General features: G+C 40.7%; 1 protein-coding gene across 14 annotated transcripts in view; it reads right to left on the bottom strand.

The window, feature by feature from the left end:
* Robo1 (roundabout guidance receptor 1) overlaps positions 1–16,701 on the bottom strand; it is a 1,008,387-nt gene that overhangs the window by 60,025 nt on the left and 931,661 nt on the right. For all 14 annotated transcript variants that reach the window (XM_075953430.1, XM_075953344.1, XM_075953840.1 and 11 more), the window contains 7 exons: positions 16,078–16,159; positions 15,764–15,932; positions 15,391–15,557; positions 6,976–7,097; positions 6,000–6,231; positions 4,986–5,107; positions 1,055–1,226 (listed from right to left, as the gene is read on the bottom strand). In XM_075953430.1, coding sequence (XP_075809545.1) covers positions 1,055–1,226; positions 4,986–5,107; positions 6,000–6,231; positions 6,976–7,097; positions 15,391–15,557; positions 15,764–15,932; positions 16,078–16,159 — 1,066 coding nt within the window. The remainder of the gene's footprint in view (positions 1–1,054; positions 1,227–4,985; positions 5,108–5,999; positions 6,232–6,975; positions 7,098–15,390; positions 15,558–15,763; positions 15,933–16,077; positions 16,160–16,701) is intronic.

Below are 16,701 nucleotides of genomic sequence, written 5' to 3'. Positions count from 1 at the left end.
AATTATAATTTTAAATAGACATTAAATGTAAATATAAATTTCCCAAACCTGGCTTAAGTATTTCAAGGAAGGATTTTATTTCCTGTGCTGGCTAGTCTTATGGCAACCTGACACATTAACTAGAGTTATGTGAAAGGAGGAAACTTTAATCGAGAAAATGCCCCCATAAGATCTGGCTGTAAAACATTTTCTTAATTAGTTATTGGTGAGGGACGGCCCAACCCACTGTGGGTGGTGCAGTCCCTGGACTGGTGGTCCTGGGTTCCATAAGAAAGCAGGTAGAAGAAGGCATGGGAAGCAAGCCAGTTAGCGCACCAGTCCATGACTTCTGCATCAGCTCCTGTGTCCAGGCTCCTTCCCTACGGGAGTCACGGTCTTGACTTCTTCGAATGATGCACAGTGCTTTGGAAGAGTAATCCAAATAAACCCTTCCCTCCACAACTTGCATTTTGCTCATGGTGTTTTGTCAGAGTAATAGAAACCCTAATGAAGACGTTTCTCTTCCAGAGCAGTTGTAAAAGCCACAGGAGGAAAGACTGAGTCTTTCTTTTTATTTGAGGCTTCCTTGATGGTCGATTAACAGCATTTGTTAATTAGATAAAAATTCCATAAGACAGAGTAAGAATGACAGTAAGTATTGACATCTCTGCATTTGAAAGAGTGATATTACACTTTGATATTTTAGATGCAAGTCATCTACAGTCATTAACCATATATAACATCTTGGAATGATGAACCATATGCAGAGTCACGTTCCCAAAAGATTGCGTTGCCTAGTGATGTCACTGATGTCTTAGTTTACATCACTGTACTCTGTGATGCCCACACAATGACACAATCACCTACTGATGAATTTCTCAGACTGTTTTGCCCTTGGTAAGTGATGCACGGCTATGTATCCATAGCTGTCTGTGTTTTAAACAAAGATAGCCCTGCGGCAGCTAGAAACCATACTCTTGCTTCTCCTTGGCTTGCAACAATGGCTGGTCTGTAAGCAAAATAAGAACAGCCAAGCAGAGCTAAGTGGGAGAATGACAGATCATGTGACTCTTACCTAACTGGATGAACTGAGGCTCACTCTTCACCCCAGGACCTGCTCCAGTGCTTGCTGCCACCTCCACACTGTATCGGATCCCAGGAACCAGAGAGGGGATGACCACTGAGAAGGTAGACCCATCAACTGTCTTGTTTATGTGATACCTAGTTTCGTTACCTAGACACCAAACCTGGAAGAAGTAAATAATGAGAGATAAATTACCCAAGTTAACGCAAAGTTCAGCACACACCACATATAAGTTTCAGACCTATGCAAAGTGCAGATCTATGAAGAATCCAGCGATCCAGTAAATGAAACTTCAAAATCATTCTTGGCCTTGAACTAATTCTGAGATTATTCTCATCAAATTCCATATTAACAGTAGCTTTAAGATTCCTACATGTTTTCATAGGTACTTTTGTTAGCTATAATCATTTAAGAATCTATCATATAGGGGAGCTGTGCTCAACCTTCTTAATGCTGCGACCCTTTAATACAGTTCCTTCTGTTGTGGTGACCCCAACCATAAAATTGTTTTCGTTGCTACTTTATAATGATAATTTTACTACTATAATGAATCATAATATCTGTGATTTTTGTCAGTCTTAGGTGAGCCCTGTGAAAGAGCTATTTGACATGACCCATAGGTTGGGAAGGACTGATATAGGAGCTGGAGATATGTCTTGACAGTTAAGAAGGTTTGCTACATAATCATAGGGATCATGAGGACCGGAGTTTACATCCCAACACCCACGTAATTTAGTCTATCAACATCTGTAACTCCATTTCTGAGGGATCTGATATCCTTTTCTGGCCTCAATGTGCACCCGCACACACATGAATAAATACATAAAACAAATAAATTATGAAAAAAATCTTATCATATAAAGTGGTCAGCTCGCTACACTTTGGTTATTTCTCTCACACAGCTCTCGTCAGCCCACTTCATTAGGTTTTTGTTATTTTTTATCATCAAGAAATTTTCATGAAGAAATAAAAATTACTCTGCGGAAGGCTGTGGATATTCACATAAAGAACAATAATGTACTTGCCATCATTTATAATTTGTATTATAATCACAATTATACCACAAGAGTAACTCCATATGACCAGCTACCACAAAACAAAGCTGCACAGGAAGCATTGAGCCTGACACTTCAGGATAGAATTAACCAGAACGAACACATCACATGACCGTCAAACCCAAGATACAGTTTTCTGGGAAGGCAGAAGAATTCCGGAATAATCTAAAATATTTCATATAAATATGGTTTGTATTGGAAATAAAAAACTAACAATGTGTAAGGGTAATGCTAGGGTTTATCTTGAGCATGGTAGGCTGAGCTATGATCAAAAGACAATATTAACCATTAGAGCTGCCATATAAATTGAAATAATTTCTGTTTCATAACACATTGGGAATACAAAGGAATAACTATACACACCTGACACAAGGAAATTCTTGTAATAGCAAGGTAACTGTGCGATCATGAACTTTGATACTGACATGCAGTAACAAACCATCTACTTAATAGATTGAAAGTCTGACTACCCTATAAGCCTGCCTTTAGGTGTCATTAAAAGATTAATCATTGAATGATACTCTTGAATAAATGGATATAGGAGATGATGATATTTTTACTGTTTCCACAAAGAAATGATATCTAGAATATTTGCAATACTCTGGCTTCTCTGAAGCATCCTCCAGTAGTAGGAAGGCCTAGCTAGGATGGGCTATTATTTATCTACACTATACTAGGAGAACAGACTTCACGGCAATCAAAACACCAATGTTCTCTAGCACTTGGTCAATCACCTTTAACTTTTTCTCTAAAAGTATTAATTACTGCAGTACAGTTTCGATACTTAATGCCCACAAATGGTGAGACATTCTCTCCCAAACCTGGCCATTGGAAAGAGACTCCTTTGTGAGTTTTTTTCCCAACAATTACATTACGGAGCTGAACTGAAGCCACAAATTGATTTTGGGCCAGTCAATCAGGTTCTGAAAGGCATTTTATTATTTTAAATTGACCATGAAGCTAAGTGAAATTCACCCTTGCACATTTCTTGAGGAGATAAATGAGTTCTGACTCTTAGGGGAAAATGTCTACGCTACACAATTTTGCTTGGGAGCCAAGACATCATCAAATTTTAGGCTCTTTTACAAATGCTTCTACAACAGCCTGTTGCCCTGGGCTGAAACATTGTGTGCTGTTATACCCTAACACTGGAACAACCTTAGACCTTATGAGGAAGTATTTAAGATGATGGCCATATTGATCTTCTAATGAACCAGTTACAAGTGAAATTTTTACTTGAAATGCTTTTGAAACATCTATGGTGTCTTTAAAAATATGTTGTGTCTTCAATCATTGATCAAGAATATATATATATAGTCTTCCTGTGAATGTTTGTGTTTGTGTGTGTTAAATACTCAAAAAGTATGCAAATAACCAATGTACAAAAATTTTACAATTTTTTTGTTTAAATAATTACTTTAAAATATAATTCCTACAATTAAGCTTAAGTTTAGTTACTATACATTTATTTATTACACATATTTTAAAAACGATTTATTTTGTTTTCTGTTTTGGGTTTTGTGTGTGTGTGTGTGTGTGTGTGTGTGTTGAGCTTCTCATCCTTCTGCCTCCATCCCACAAGAACTGGAGTTACAGACATGTATCCCTGGTTTCAGCTTTATGAATTAATTTGGTACTAAAAAAATAATCATGTTCCAAGTCAGCACGATGGCTTAGTAGATAGGGTGCTTGTGACTAAGGCTCACAATCTGAGACAGATCCCCAGAAGCGGCACAGTGGAAAGGAAAAACAACAGTCTTGGGGGTTGTCCCCTAACTTGTCCTCACTCACTATGGCCTACATGCATATACACACACTTGCATGCACACACACACACACACACACACACACACACACACACACACATGCACGCATGCACGCGCACACACACAAACACAGTAAATAATTGACAACAAAATATAGTTCTTAGTTCAGCTTTCCTTTGACAACCACCAGATCACCAGAAGATTTGTTAAAATCAACATACAATAGTCCTGGCCAGACCACGCAAGTGCTTCTGATGTTAGTCAGTGTGGAGTTCAAAGTAGCCGACTTACACTGGAGAAGGCAAGCATGTTCACCATCCTAAGCACAGGCTCATGTTCACAGATGACCATCAGATGTGTTCATGTTCTAACCTCAGCAGTGGAAATGAACCTATGCCACAACCCTACCTCATAACCAGAAAATTATGCAGGCACCATTGTAATGCTAAGTACAGGAGTGCACGCTTTATAGTTAAAGTCTGTCGTGTTTAAAGATATATGTTTATATATACATGTTTAAAGATACACACACATATATGTAACTGTGTATATATGGTTTGCGGAAATGGTGGAAAAGCACGCACTTCTTTTCCATTGAGATGTTACTGATTCAATCCACCAGCGATTGCTTACCACTACACTGAATTATAGACCTCGTAGCCATACAATAATATAGATTCATTACTAGGCTCGGCTCACATTCTGGTGAGTAAATAGGAAGTTTATAATGATTTTCTATAAAGGAAGCTATTTGCTTAGAATGAATCCTAGTGGCTACTGTCCAGCTATTATCAAATTCTGGGTGATATATCTAAGCCACATCTTGGGAAGGAAAAAAATATCATGAGCATTTAAAATTTTTATGAGATTAGATAAACAAATATTAGTTGGCCACTTACAACTTTTATTTTAATCTTTACTTATTTATTTTCCAAATAGCTTTTCTAGTACGGACAATTACTGTGTATAGAATTTAAGAAATAATTTTACATGTTTGGCCGTTGGGCCAGCAGATGGCGACAAAGGACAATAGACAATTCACACAGGGTACTTTTCTCTGTGAGCTGTGAGGGCTGCCAGTGAATTTACTAAGTCCATTACCTTATATTCTTGAACCATTCCATTTTGAGTATCTTCAGGAGGTGGTTGCCAAGTGACAAGAATTGCAGTCCCATTTCCATCGTTCTTTGACACAGTTACACTTCGGGGAGGAGCACTAGGTGCTATTAATTGCAATGAAAACAATAGGATTTAAGAGTGTAGCATAGAACACCAAAACATACAAATTTCAAAAACACACAGTAAACATACTGATGCTGCATGTTTTAAACGTGGGTATCACCCAACACCAAAAGGCCCCAAACTACAAGTTTTCTCTGAGTTATATTAAGTCATTGACATGGCGATATTTTTTTTAATAGCCAAATACAATTACAGGCACAAAACAACTCTGGACAGGGCAGTGAGATTGATCAGCAAGCAAATGTATGGCTGGGCAAGCTTGCCCACCTTAGTTATCTCCCTGAGTCCCAAGGTGGAAGGAGAAAAAAAATACTCCATGTCTTCACAGAAATGTCATATACCTACACACATGCACACATATGCCGACTAGTAATTAGAGAAAATTCGCTCTCCCCTTTTTTTAAAGTATACAGTGACATGAAAGCCTTTATATTTCTGTTGATACTCTTTTCGGTTTTCAGTTCTAGAGTGGAAATACTGGTTTGCCAGGAACCAAGGGGTTTCCAAGCATGAGGCATCAGGAGAAAATGTGGACTCTGGAAAGTCCGGGCAAACCCAGATATTACTCAGCTTACATACACCCCACTAACATAAGTGTCCATGAATAAAAAGCGTGCAAATCACGGGCAAGTCTATCTTTGAATGTGAATTTTAGTGATAGTGCTAACGTTTGCATACATTTTGTGCAGGTGGCCACTGAAGCAAGTCACTTACAGTTTCTTACACTTGTTAGTGAACAAATTCCCACAGCAAAAATATTTTAATCTGTGTAGATTCATGATAAACGCCATTACTAACTTTTAAAAAGTTCTATTAACTCAAAAGCACAGGAGACATCTCACACACCAAGGACGTCCACTCCATTATACTCACCTTCTTCTAAGGTTTTGGCGAATTTGACTTCACTGTCGGCTCCTTGAAACTCATTAAAAAACGGGCGAGCCTTAATCTCATAGTTGACGCCTTTTCTGAGATCAGGGATCACCACACTGTTTTTGGTTGGGGTCCTAACTTCAAAGACCAACCACTCGGATTCACCATGGCTGGATCCAGATGGCCGGTAGAGAATTTTATATCCTTGAATATATTGAGACTGTTGATCCACCTATCACAATGTTGAATAAAACTGGAGTTAGTCTCACCATTTTCTTGTTTTGCAGCAAACTAGTAATAAAAATGCACAAGAATAAAAAAAAACCCAATGGGAGCCCACAGTGTGGATTTCTAGCGCACAGCTGTGAGGAAGCACCAGTTTCTGCAATGATATTCTAATCTGCTTCAGCAGAAGCATGAGCCTTCACTGTGGGTGTCCCGTTCTGTAAGAGACATGTGGGCACCTTAGAGATGGCGTTGTTTTCTCATTCTGGTTTTGAAAACTACTACTATGAAGTTGGAAGTGGATGGGAGGGTGGGCGTGGATAGGAAAAACATGAGGGGACGGGGTAGGGGGTGAATATGACCAAAATATATTGCATATATATAGATATGTATGCATAAAATGCTCAAAGATTAACAAAAATATATTTTCAAAATCTGCTCAATACAACTTGGAAGTATTCCTAAATGAAAAAAATGTGGCAATGTGCACATCACATGTCATGTGCTCAAATACTTTGTGATTCTACCTCTCGACGCTGGCAGGACTATTTTAGCATATATATATATTATTTTAGTGTGTATATATATGTATATATTAAAGTCAGATCATAGCCCCTGGGATAAATAATGTTTGCATAATAAAATTAACATTAGTGTGGAAGTGAAAAGCAGTGGTGTAAATCCCCTATTATAATAATCTCACAGAAATCACCTGACTATTAAAAATCATACAAGTATTACAAGAACTCACTGTCCAGTGTACTTCCACCGAAGAGGAAGAAAGGATGGTAGGGTTGTGGAGGTGCAGGACTACATTCCCCAGCTCTCTCTGGACCTGCTTGTGGTCCACGCCTTGACTAGTTGGTGGGACATCTGTAAGGATTCAAGAACATGGTCAGGCCCTCTGCAAGGTTACTGCGCCGACAATACCTCTCGGAAAAGGGGAATCAGCGGAACTGTGGAGTCAGTCTGAATATAGAGAAAAACAAACACAACTTACCTTCTTTGTGTGTGTATACATTCCTGTGTATGTGTGTGTGTTCATGTGCATGTATGTGTGTTCGTGTGTGTGTGTGTGCGCGCGCGCACAGATGCATGCATCTGTAGGGCCAAAGAAGAACAACAGGTGTTCTGCTTTATCACTCTGCCTTGCTGCCTTGAGACAGGATCTCTCAATGAGCCAGGAACTAGGCTGACAAACAGTGAACCCACGAATATTATTCATGCCTCTGCCCCTTCCCCATGGCACTAGGGATATAGTACGATGTATGTGCTCACATAGGGTTTTTATATGAATACAGGGATTCAAAGATAGGTCCTTACACATTCAGAGCAAGGTCTCTTAGCTACTGAGCCCTCTCTCCACCAATAATTACAGCTTAACCTTTTTATAAGGACCAGGAGAAGATAAACAAAGAAGGGAGGGGGTTTGTGTCAGAACAAGCAGACAACCTGTGCAAGCCAAAAAGGGGCAGGAGGCAAGGGTAAGAGTGGCAAACAGTAATTTCTAAGAGCGCCTCCTACCATGTAATGATCATTTTTCTGCTGAGCCTGAGAGCGGTGGTGCAATTCTCTCTGAGTGTGATACACACCCCTGCAATGATCCTAACTAGACAAGAAAGAAAAGCACGAGGCGCTGCAGCAGAGAGTACCAGGAAGAAAAGCTCGCAAATGCGGTGAGGGGAAATTGAGTGCAGAAACCAGGTGAAGAGCACAGCTCCGAGGAGGAACCTGGGTATTTTCTCCACTCAGGTAGGAGACAAGAGAATGGCTACACAGGAAGGGACACAGATGCTCTAGTTAAGGTCTGGTCAAACAAATCTGATTAGATCTGTGAGATAAGAGCCTTTACCATCATTTAGTTGACACTGATTTCGTTTACTATATTACATGGAGGATGTAATGATTCCTTTTCAATCTCGTGAATACTAAAATATTCAAGGGAAGACCAGGGACGCAGTAAGAACCAACAGCCACTGGTGTCCTTTATGCTCTACTATTTTGGGGGACATAGAACTATTTTGCTAAATTTGCTATACTCTATACTCAAACACTGTTAACGAGGCTTTCTAAATTGCAGATGTTTTTCTTTGTTTCAAGTGGTAGAAGGAATGCTGCACAAAGAATAACAACAAAGAAGATTTTTGGGGGGACTGCAGAACTATTTATAGACTATGGTGTTGTGATACATACATTTCGATGTGTGACCAACCTACACAAAACAAAAATGAAAGTTTTAGTTTGGCAAATGATTAAATATTCCCTGTCACAGGATAAGAAGCAAAACCATGAATATTTAAATGAGATTTGTGACTCTGACAGAGGTCAGAGAACCAAGATGAACGGCGAGATGACAGGTCACCCACTATTAAACATCTGTGCCATCTGGCTGATTTAAAGCCCTATCTAAAAACTAAGCATAGAAATAAAGAAAATGGCTGAGCACGGTGACAAACACCTTTAATCCCAGCACTTGAAAGGCAGAGGCAGGTGGATTCCTGTGAGTCTGAGGTTCGTCTGGTCTATGCAGTTAGTTCAGAACAGCCAAAGCTACATAGTGAGACCCTGTCTTGGAAAAAAAAAATCCAAAAATATACAAGTAAGTAAACAATCAAAATGATAAATACACTAAGATAATTTTCTTTCTGGGAAAGTGTTACTCTATGTAAAAACCCTGACTGTCCTAGTAATCATTTTGTAGACCAGGCTGACCTCAAACTCACAGAGATCCACCTGCCTCTGCCTCCCCAGTGCTGGGATGAAAAGCGTGCACCACCATCACTTGGAAACATTAGGATAATTCTTGGCCCTACACTTCTCACATTTCCTGTCCTGTTGTCCACTGCTGACCTACGGCATGCTGAGAATCACAGTCTGGAGAGAAAACATTGAGCAGTTACTTAGCCATTTCAGGCACATTGTGCTTTCTCTCTGCTCCCCCTTGCTGCTCTGGCTTTAGCTACCAACTCCAAGGAAAAAAGTTAGCAGGTAAAACATAAATAAAAATAAAAACAAAACTTGTATTTGGTTGAGCACCTTCTCCTGGGCAACAAAAACTCATGTGACTTTGGGAAGATACTTGTTTTTCATCACCCCAATCCAGGGCTTTGGAGTAGGAAAGAGTACTGTACCACTGAGACCCAGCCATAGCTGCAAGGGACATTACTGAACCTCAGTTCCTTACATGCCACATAATGACAGACAACACACTGCTTCCTATGAGGATTGGTGAAAGAAAGGCAAGAAAGGCATTGCATGGTTGGGCAGAGGTCGGGTCCATCTTAAAGGACCCAGAGTACCTAACTCGGACACATCATTATGCCTTCAGTTTAGAACCAGTTACCTCATATAAAAGCTCTCATTCTCAAAGAATCTTTGGCATTTCAGCAAAGATGACTAAATACAAAAATAACCATTTTTCAAAAAGTTAGTGTGGTGGTTTGAAGAAGAATGGTGCCCATAGGCTCATATAGTTGAATGCTTAGTCACCAGGGAATAGAACTGTTTGGGAAGGATTAGGAGGTGCAGCCTGATGGAAGAGGTGTGGCCTTGAGGAGGAGGTGTGTCTTGGCGCGGGTTGGTGAGCTTTGAGGTTAAAAAAGCCCATGCTTTTTGAAAGATCAGGCCCAATGTCTCTCACTTTTCTGGCTGTGGATGAGGACATAAAGTTCTCAGTCACTGCCCCAATGCTTTCAATCATGATGATAATTGATGGTCTAACCCTCTAAAACTGTAAGCAAGCCCCCAGCTAACTTCTCTCTTTTATAAGAGTCACCTTGGCTCTGGTGCCTCTTCCCAGCAATGGAACGGACACTAAAACAGTGAGTACCATGATTTGCTCACCAATCCCTTCATTTCTTTCATTTAAAACAACTTTGCCAATCGATACCTTCAGGAACATGATGGGATTGTCCTATCAAGTGTTATCATTTTGTAATAGCGATTTATATTTTTGTTATAGAACATTAGATATCAGAAAGAAAATAGGAAAGTGACATCTAATGATATATTTTTGAGAAGTTGTGAATCGGTTCCCCAAGTGCATAAAATTGTAAGTGCTCTTTGTCAGCATTCAGAGATACACTCAGAATAAACATTAGATATTGCCCTATCTAATGCCAAGTCCAGTATTATAAACCCCTACACAATTATTGAGGGAGGATTGTCCCGGGAGCACTCACTGTGCAAAATAAGTAGTACGTTCCTGTTGAAAAATTTGTGTATGTGTGTGTGGGGGTGTGCACATGCAGCTATGGGTATGTGCTTGTGTGTAGGTGTGCACATGCAGCTATGGGTGTGTGCTTGTGTGTAGGTGTGCACATGCAGCTATGGGTATGTGCTTGTGTGCAGGTGTGCACATGCAGCTATGGGTATGTGCTTGTGTGTAGGTGTGCACATGCAGCTATGGGTGTGTGCTTGTGTGTAGGTGTGCATGTGCAGCTATGGGTGTGTGCTTGTGTGTAGGTGTGCACATGCAGCTATGGGTGTGTGCTTGTGTGTAGGTGTGCATGCGCAGCTATGGGTATGTGCTTGTGTGCAGGTGTGCACATGCAGCTATGGGTGTGTGTTTGTGTGTAGGTGTGCACATGCAGCTATGGGTGTGTGTTTGTGTGTAGGTGTGCACATGCAGCTATGGGTATGTGCTTGTGTGTAGGTGTGCACATGCAGCTATGGGTATGTGCTTGTGTGCAGGTGTGGACATGCAGCTATGGGTGTGTGCTTGTGTGTAGGTGTGCACATGCAGCTATGGGTATGTGCTTGTGTGTAGGTGTGCATGCGCAGCTATGGGTGTGTGTTTGTGTGTAGGTATGCACATGCAGCTATGGGTGTGTGTTTGTGTGTAGGTGTGCACATGCAGCTATGGGTGTGTGTTTGTGTGTAGGTGTGCACATGCAGCTATGGGTATGTGTTGTGTGTAGGTGTGCACATGCAGCTATGGGTATGTGCTTGTGTGTAGGTGTGCACATGCAGCTATGGGTATGTGCTTGTGTGCAGGTGTGGACATGCAGCTATGGGTGTGTGCTTGTGTGTAGGTGTGCACATGCAGCTATGGGTATGTGCTTGTGTGTAGGTGTGCATGCGCAGCTATGGGTGTGTGTTTGTGTGTAGGTATGCACATGCAGCTATGGGTGTGTGTTTGTGTGTAGGTGTGCACATGCAGCTATGGGTGTGTGTTTGTGTGTAGGTGTGCACATGCAGCTATGGGTATGTGTTGTGTGTAGGTGTGCACATGCAGCTATGGGTATGTGCTTGTGTGCAGGTGTGCACATGCAGCTATGTGTATGTGTTTGTGTGTAGGTGTGCATGCGCAGCTATGGGTATGTGCTTGTGTGTAGGTGTGCATGCGCAGCTATGGGTATGTGTTTGTGTGTAGGTGTGCACATGCATCTATGGGTATGTGTTTGTGTGTAGGTTTGCATGCGCAGCTATGGGTATGTGCTTGTGTGTAGGTATGCATGCGCAGCTATGGGTATGTGCTTGTGTGTAGGTGTGCATGCGCAGCTATGGGTATGTGTTTGTGTGTAGGTGTGCACATGCACCTATGGGTGTGTGTTTGTGTGTAGGTGTGCACATGCAGCTATGGGTATGTGTTTGTGTGTAGGTGTGCATGCGCAGCTATGGGTGTGTGTTTGTGTGTAGGTGTGCACATGCAGCTATGGGTGTGTGCTTGTGTGCAGGTGTGCATGCGCAGCTATGGGTGTGTGTTTGTGTATAGGTGTGCACATGCAGCTATGGGTGTGTGCTTGTGTGTAGGTGTGCACATGCAGCTATGGGTGTGTGTTTGTGTGTAGGTGTGCACATGCAGCTATGGGTATGTGCTTGTGTGCAGGTGTGCACATGCAGCTATGGGTGTGTGTTTGTGTGTAGGTGTGCACATGCAGCTATGGGTGCGCATCTGTGTGAGGGTACACTGCATACATGTGTGGAGGAAGGGAGTGAACCTCACATGCTGGTTCTCAATTACCATCCACTTTATTTTTTGAGTCAGCATCTCTCCCTGGCACCTGGGGCTCACCAATTTGGCTACGCTGAGAAACAATATAAGCTTCAAGGGTCTGCTTGTCTTCCTCCTCAGTGCGGGTATTTCATGCATACCATGTCTGACATGTCTTCACATGGATGCCAAGGGCTGAACTCAGGTAGGTCCCAGAGCTTGAACAGCACATTTGCTATTGATCTTCCTTCCTAGGTCCATAACTGGGTATTTTCTGACGAATCCTATATGCATACTGTAAAATATGCATATGAATATTCTACATATGAATTCATTTTCATTACAAGTTAAAGCTCAAGAATTGCTCAAGGTTAGGGCCTATGTTGTCAGAATAGTACCGCAAGTGGCATTATATCCCAATAAAACCCACGCAACCCCTATCTGTCACCCACACAGCAAATATTCCTTGTAGGATCAAACTTTGTCAGGTTCATTCCCAAGCCATTATTCTGAGGTAGGCTTTACTATGTCTCCAAAGCAGGCCAAGACCTAAACAATAAAATGTGACTTGGTAGCTCCTCCCAATTGGTCCTTTTCTGTCTGGAGGGAGGGAAAGCATGCCTTCTACATAATAAGTCATCTACAATGATAAGCGAGGGATCTCATACTCTTCGTGTGTTTTTGCTTTTGGAGTAGCCATATCAAGACTCTTGAATTTTTTTCTTAATTAGAATTAATTTTCAGCTATTCATTCAGTTCTACCAACTCCTGCCACTGGTCTTTTCTTAGGAGATCTAAATGGCAGGGTTGGGGTATAGCTTAGTGGTAAGGCATAACCATGTGTATAGGGAGCACTGGTTTCATTTATACTACCTTTCCAACCACAATGAAGCAAAGACTTAAAAGTCCATCTGAAAGTGTAGTGTTCACAGTCAACACATCACATAATTCATGATCCAATGAATTCAAAATAAAGGGGTAAAGATGACTAGATTCACACATAATTCTGAAAATCCAAGTAAGGATAAATTTTGTTCATTTGGCAAACACATTTCTCAGTAAACTCAGACAGATTTTAGAGCTAATTTAACTGGAGTCTGCGCACTCCAATGAATCCTGACATACACCCACATCCTCCTTGAACTGGTCCGCTTATTTCAGCCTTTTATAGTTAATTTTTCAAATCACAATTCAAGTACCAGATTTTTTAATTTGCTCTATTAATTTTAATCTTGTTAGTGCTGGCTCATCATTCCAAGCTGTCAAGATATATTTAATTGAGACTCTCATTTGGCAAACTTGTTACTTTTTATACTGCTATGATTGCTGAATTTTCTATGAATCCTCCTTATTCTTAGTTTAGACACTGAACAAAGTACAAGTTTGCTATGACATTAGGTAGAAAAAAAATATCTTACATGCATTTTTACTAATTAGTTAATAATCTTTGTCAACTCTGGAGAAGTGAGTTCCTTAGCCTCATTTTATACTCACAGAGACTGGATGCTTAGGCATGATCAGCTTGCTAAAAGCCACACAGCTAGACTGAGGAGATGAGATAAAAATATTCTTTATTTTAAAGTGGTATGTATATTCCCCTAGAAAGTCAGCCTCTAGTTGACATGGATTCATCTCATTATGCTATTTTACTAGCTATATAGCTGAAGGAGGCTGTTCTAACCCAAAGAAAAGGGAAAAAAAATGGTGTTCATAAAACATGTGAACAATATTCTCATTTACAAATGAGTATGACACAAAAACATTCCCATGTGTATGTCAGAATAGCATTAAGTCAGCTATCAACACTTTCGTTTAGATTCACTGGATAGGGACACTTCCAGGGGACAGAAGTTTAAATCCATTTAGAAGCTGCCATAGTTTCTACATTCTTTACAAATGCATGCCTAATACTGCAAGCCTCAAACTGACTCAAGGCAGGCTCCACGTATATTAAGGCTCCTGAGCAGGTGACTCACAATGGCAAATCTGCCTAGGCATCTGGGTGTGTTGAATTCATATACAAGGAACAGACATGAACATGTCCTGTAATTCAACTCTCTCTCTCTCTCTCTCTCTCTCTCTCTCTCTCTCTCTCTCTCTCTCTCTCTCTCTCGTGTGTGTGTGTGTGTGTGTGTGAGAGAGAGAGAGAGAGAGAGAGAGAGAGAGAGCTCTAAAGCAAAATGTCCTTCTTAAAAGACAGTTTAGCTGTACCCTAGGGGTACAAGCCAGAACAAGCAACACTGCTGTTGTCTGCCCTCTGATACCATGAAGAAATCAGCTTGGGTCTTCCAGGCACTTTGTATATACCTTGCTTCTCTCATTATAAGTAGTCCACAGGTTTTCCTTTGCAAATATTAATTTAAAAGCCAATGTTTCTGTGTTGGGGTGTATAATTCTATACTTCCAATCACCTTACTAAGATAAGCGCAAGCATATTTTAACTTCAGCAACACTAGGTTTAAAGAAAAGGTAACGGCTAGATTTTCCTTCTACGAGAATACTAAACTAATGAGATCAGTAAGCGGGGAGACAGGCACCTGGCAAAAGAAGAAAATAATTTCAACCCACATAGAATAGAAAGTTCCAACGAGTATCATCTCAGGATCTGCATGTGTTAAAATCGGCTTTGCAGGCTTCCAGTCTTGATCTCTCACTCCCAACCAGCTTCACCAAAATATGCAACATTTTCCACTGAAAAGTTTCCTATCATGCCTCACACAGTGAGAGTAAGATTTGAGAACATCTAAAGACAAGAAGTCTTCTGGGGCTGGCAGGATGTTGGCTACAAAGAGGCATGATGACCAAGTTTGTAATGGTTACCTACTTCTGTGTGATTTTCAAGGACGTGCATTAACTCAGGTGGAAATTCTGAAAAATTATCTTGGAGGTTATGTGGACTGAATTTTGGCACCAACAAACTGATTCAGTTTTAAATACAATTGTAATAGGGTAAAGATACTAGACTATTAAAATTCAAAAAATTGTAACGAATATACCAATAATCAAAGGATATTTTTAGTGGATTTGTGAGTCTATGAGAGGCAATTCTGTATGTTATCAATCTTGATAGCCTCAGTCCAGAAAAACATAGTTTGTGGACATTACATTGTACAGCAAAAGAAAAGAAAGAACCAATGTGTAATCATAGCCTGTAACTCACACATCATGCCAGTATAGTTACAGTTACTAAGGATTAGTAGATATTTCAGGTTTCAGTCAATCAATATTTACCTTGTGTTTTCACTGGGTCTGATATTTGGCTTGGATCACTAATCCCATACGCATTTGCTGCCCTCACCAGGAAAAGGTATATTGCATTAGGTTTGAGTCCTTTGATGGCAAATGTTTCTGTTTTCACATTTTCTGCTACGGTCTGCCAGCTGCTACCAGATGCATGGCTAAGGATGGATACATACATTAGAACAAGAACATTGGATGCAAAACAACAACGAAATAAAAAAAGAGGAAGATAGGAAAGAAGAAAACAGGGGGGAGGAAGGGAGGAGAGAGGGAGGGAGGGAGGAGAGAGGGAGGGAGGGAGGGAGGAGAGAGGGAGAAAGGGAGGGAGAGAGGGAGGGAACATGCAAGAACATCCACCCTCTACCTGAAGGCTTCTATAATATAAGACGTTGGGGTTGCTCCTGAGTTCAAGTTGGGCTGCCAGGATAAAGTCACTGTGTTTCTGCTGACATCTGTAACTTCAGGCTTTGAGGGGGCACTGGGGATTAAGTTGGGGTCAGTGGGTCTTGGAGGTTGAACTGGAACTCCAAATTCTAACAAATGCAGAGGGAAAAAAAGACAAATTTACACACACATGAACTGGCACATGAGTGTAGGTAGCACACTAACTTGCCTCTCACATACAAGGCCATTGGCTTTTCTTATCAAAAGAGCTCGGAGGGAAATGCCCAGACTTACCCTGGACTTCAATGTAAGCACTCCACGTCGCCTCTCCACTGGGAGTTGATGCAGTGCAGGTATACCGGCCAGTGTCACCCAGCTGTGAAAGCAGATGGAAAAGAAATATTTGGGACAATCAGGGGCCTGCCAGACTGGAAAAACAATTACAGGTTTGTATATGGCCTATGAATATGAATAACTACATTAAAACCTGTGAACCGGAAATGTCCCTTTAGTTGAATACATTTTTTCCTGAAATGGGAAGGAAAATACTGCATGACCCAGAAATAAAGAATCTTTATATGGTTATCCTAACTGCAATAAAAAAAAAATCTGATCTACAGTGCTTTAACAGACTAGGTTTAGCATCAAAGATTAAGGACTAACAAATTATGTTGTATCTTCTTAAATTACTCATTTTACCCCACCTCTTATTATAATACTTGAGTCAAAACTTGAGTCTCAGAAGTAAAAACAAAATCCTTGCTGGAAAGAACACCATCTCTTCTGAAAACTCAGGAGCTGCATGCTAAAGCCATAAATTTCCCCTAATTGAACAACTCTTCTTTTTCAAGTCTCATCATCATCTGACTCTGGCCATGGCAAGAGCAATATGCAACAGTTGCCAAAAAGAACCACAAA

This window comes from Microtus pennsylvanicus, chromosome 1 (assembly GCF_037038515.1).
Source record: "Microtus pennsylvanicus isolate mMicPen1 chromosome 1, mMicPen1.hap1, whole genome shotgun sequence".
In the NCBI taxonomy this organism is placed as follows: Eukaryota; Metazoa; Chordata; class Mammalia; order Rodentia; family Cricetidae; genus Microtus; species Microtus pennsylvanicus.
The sequence above is the reverse complement of the archived record's forward strand: the minus strand, read 5'-3'. Positions and strand labels throughout refer to the sequence as shown.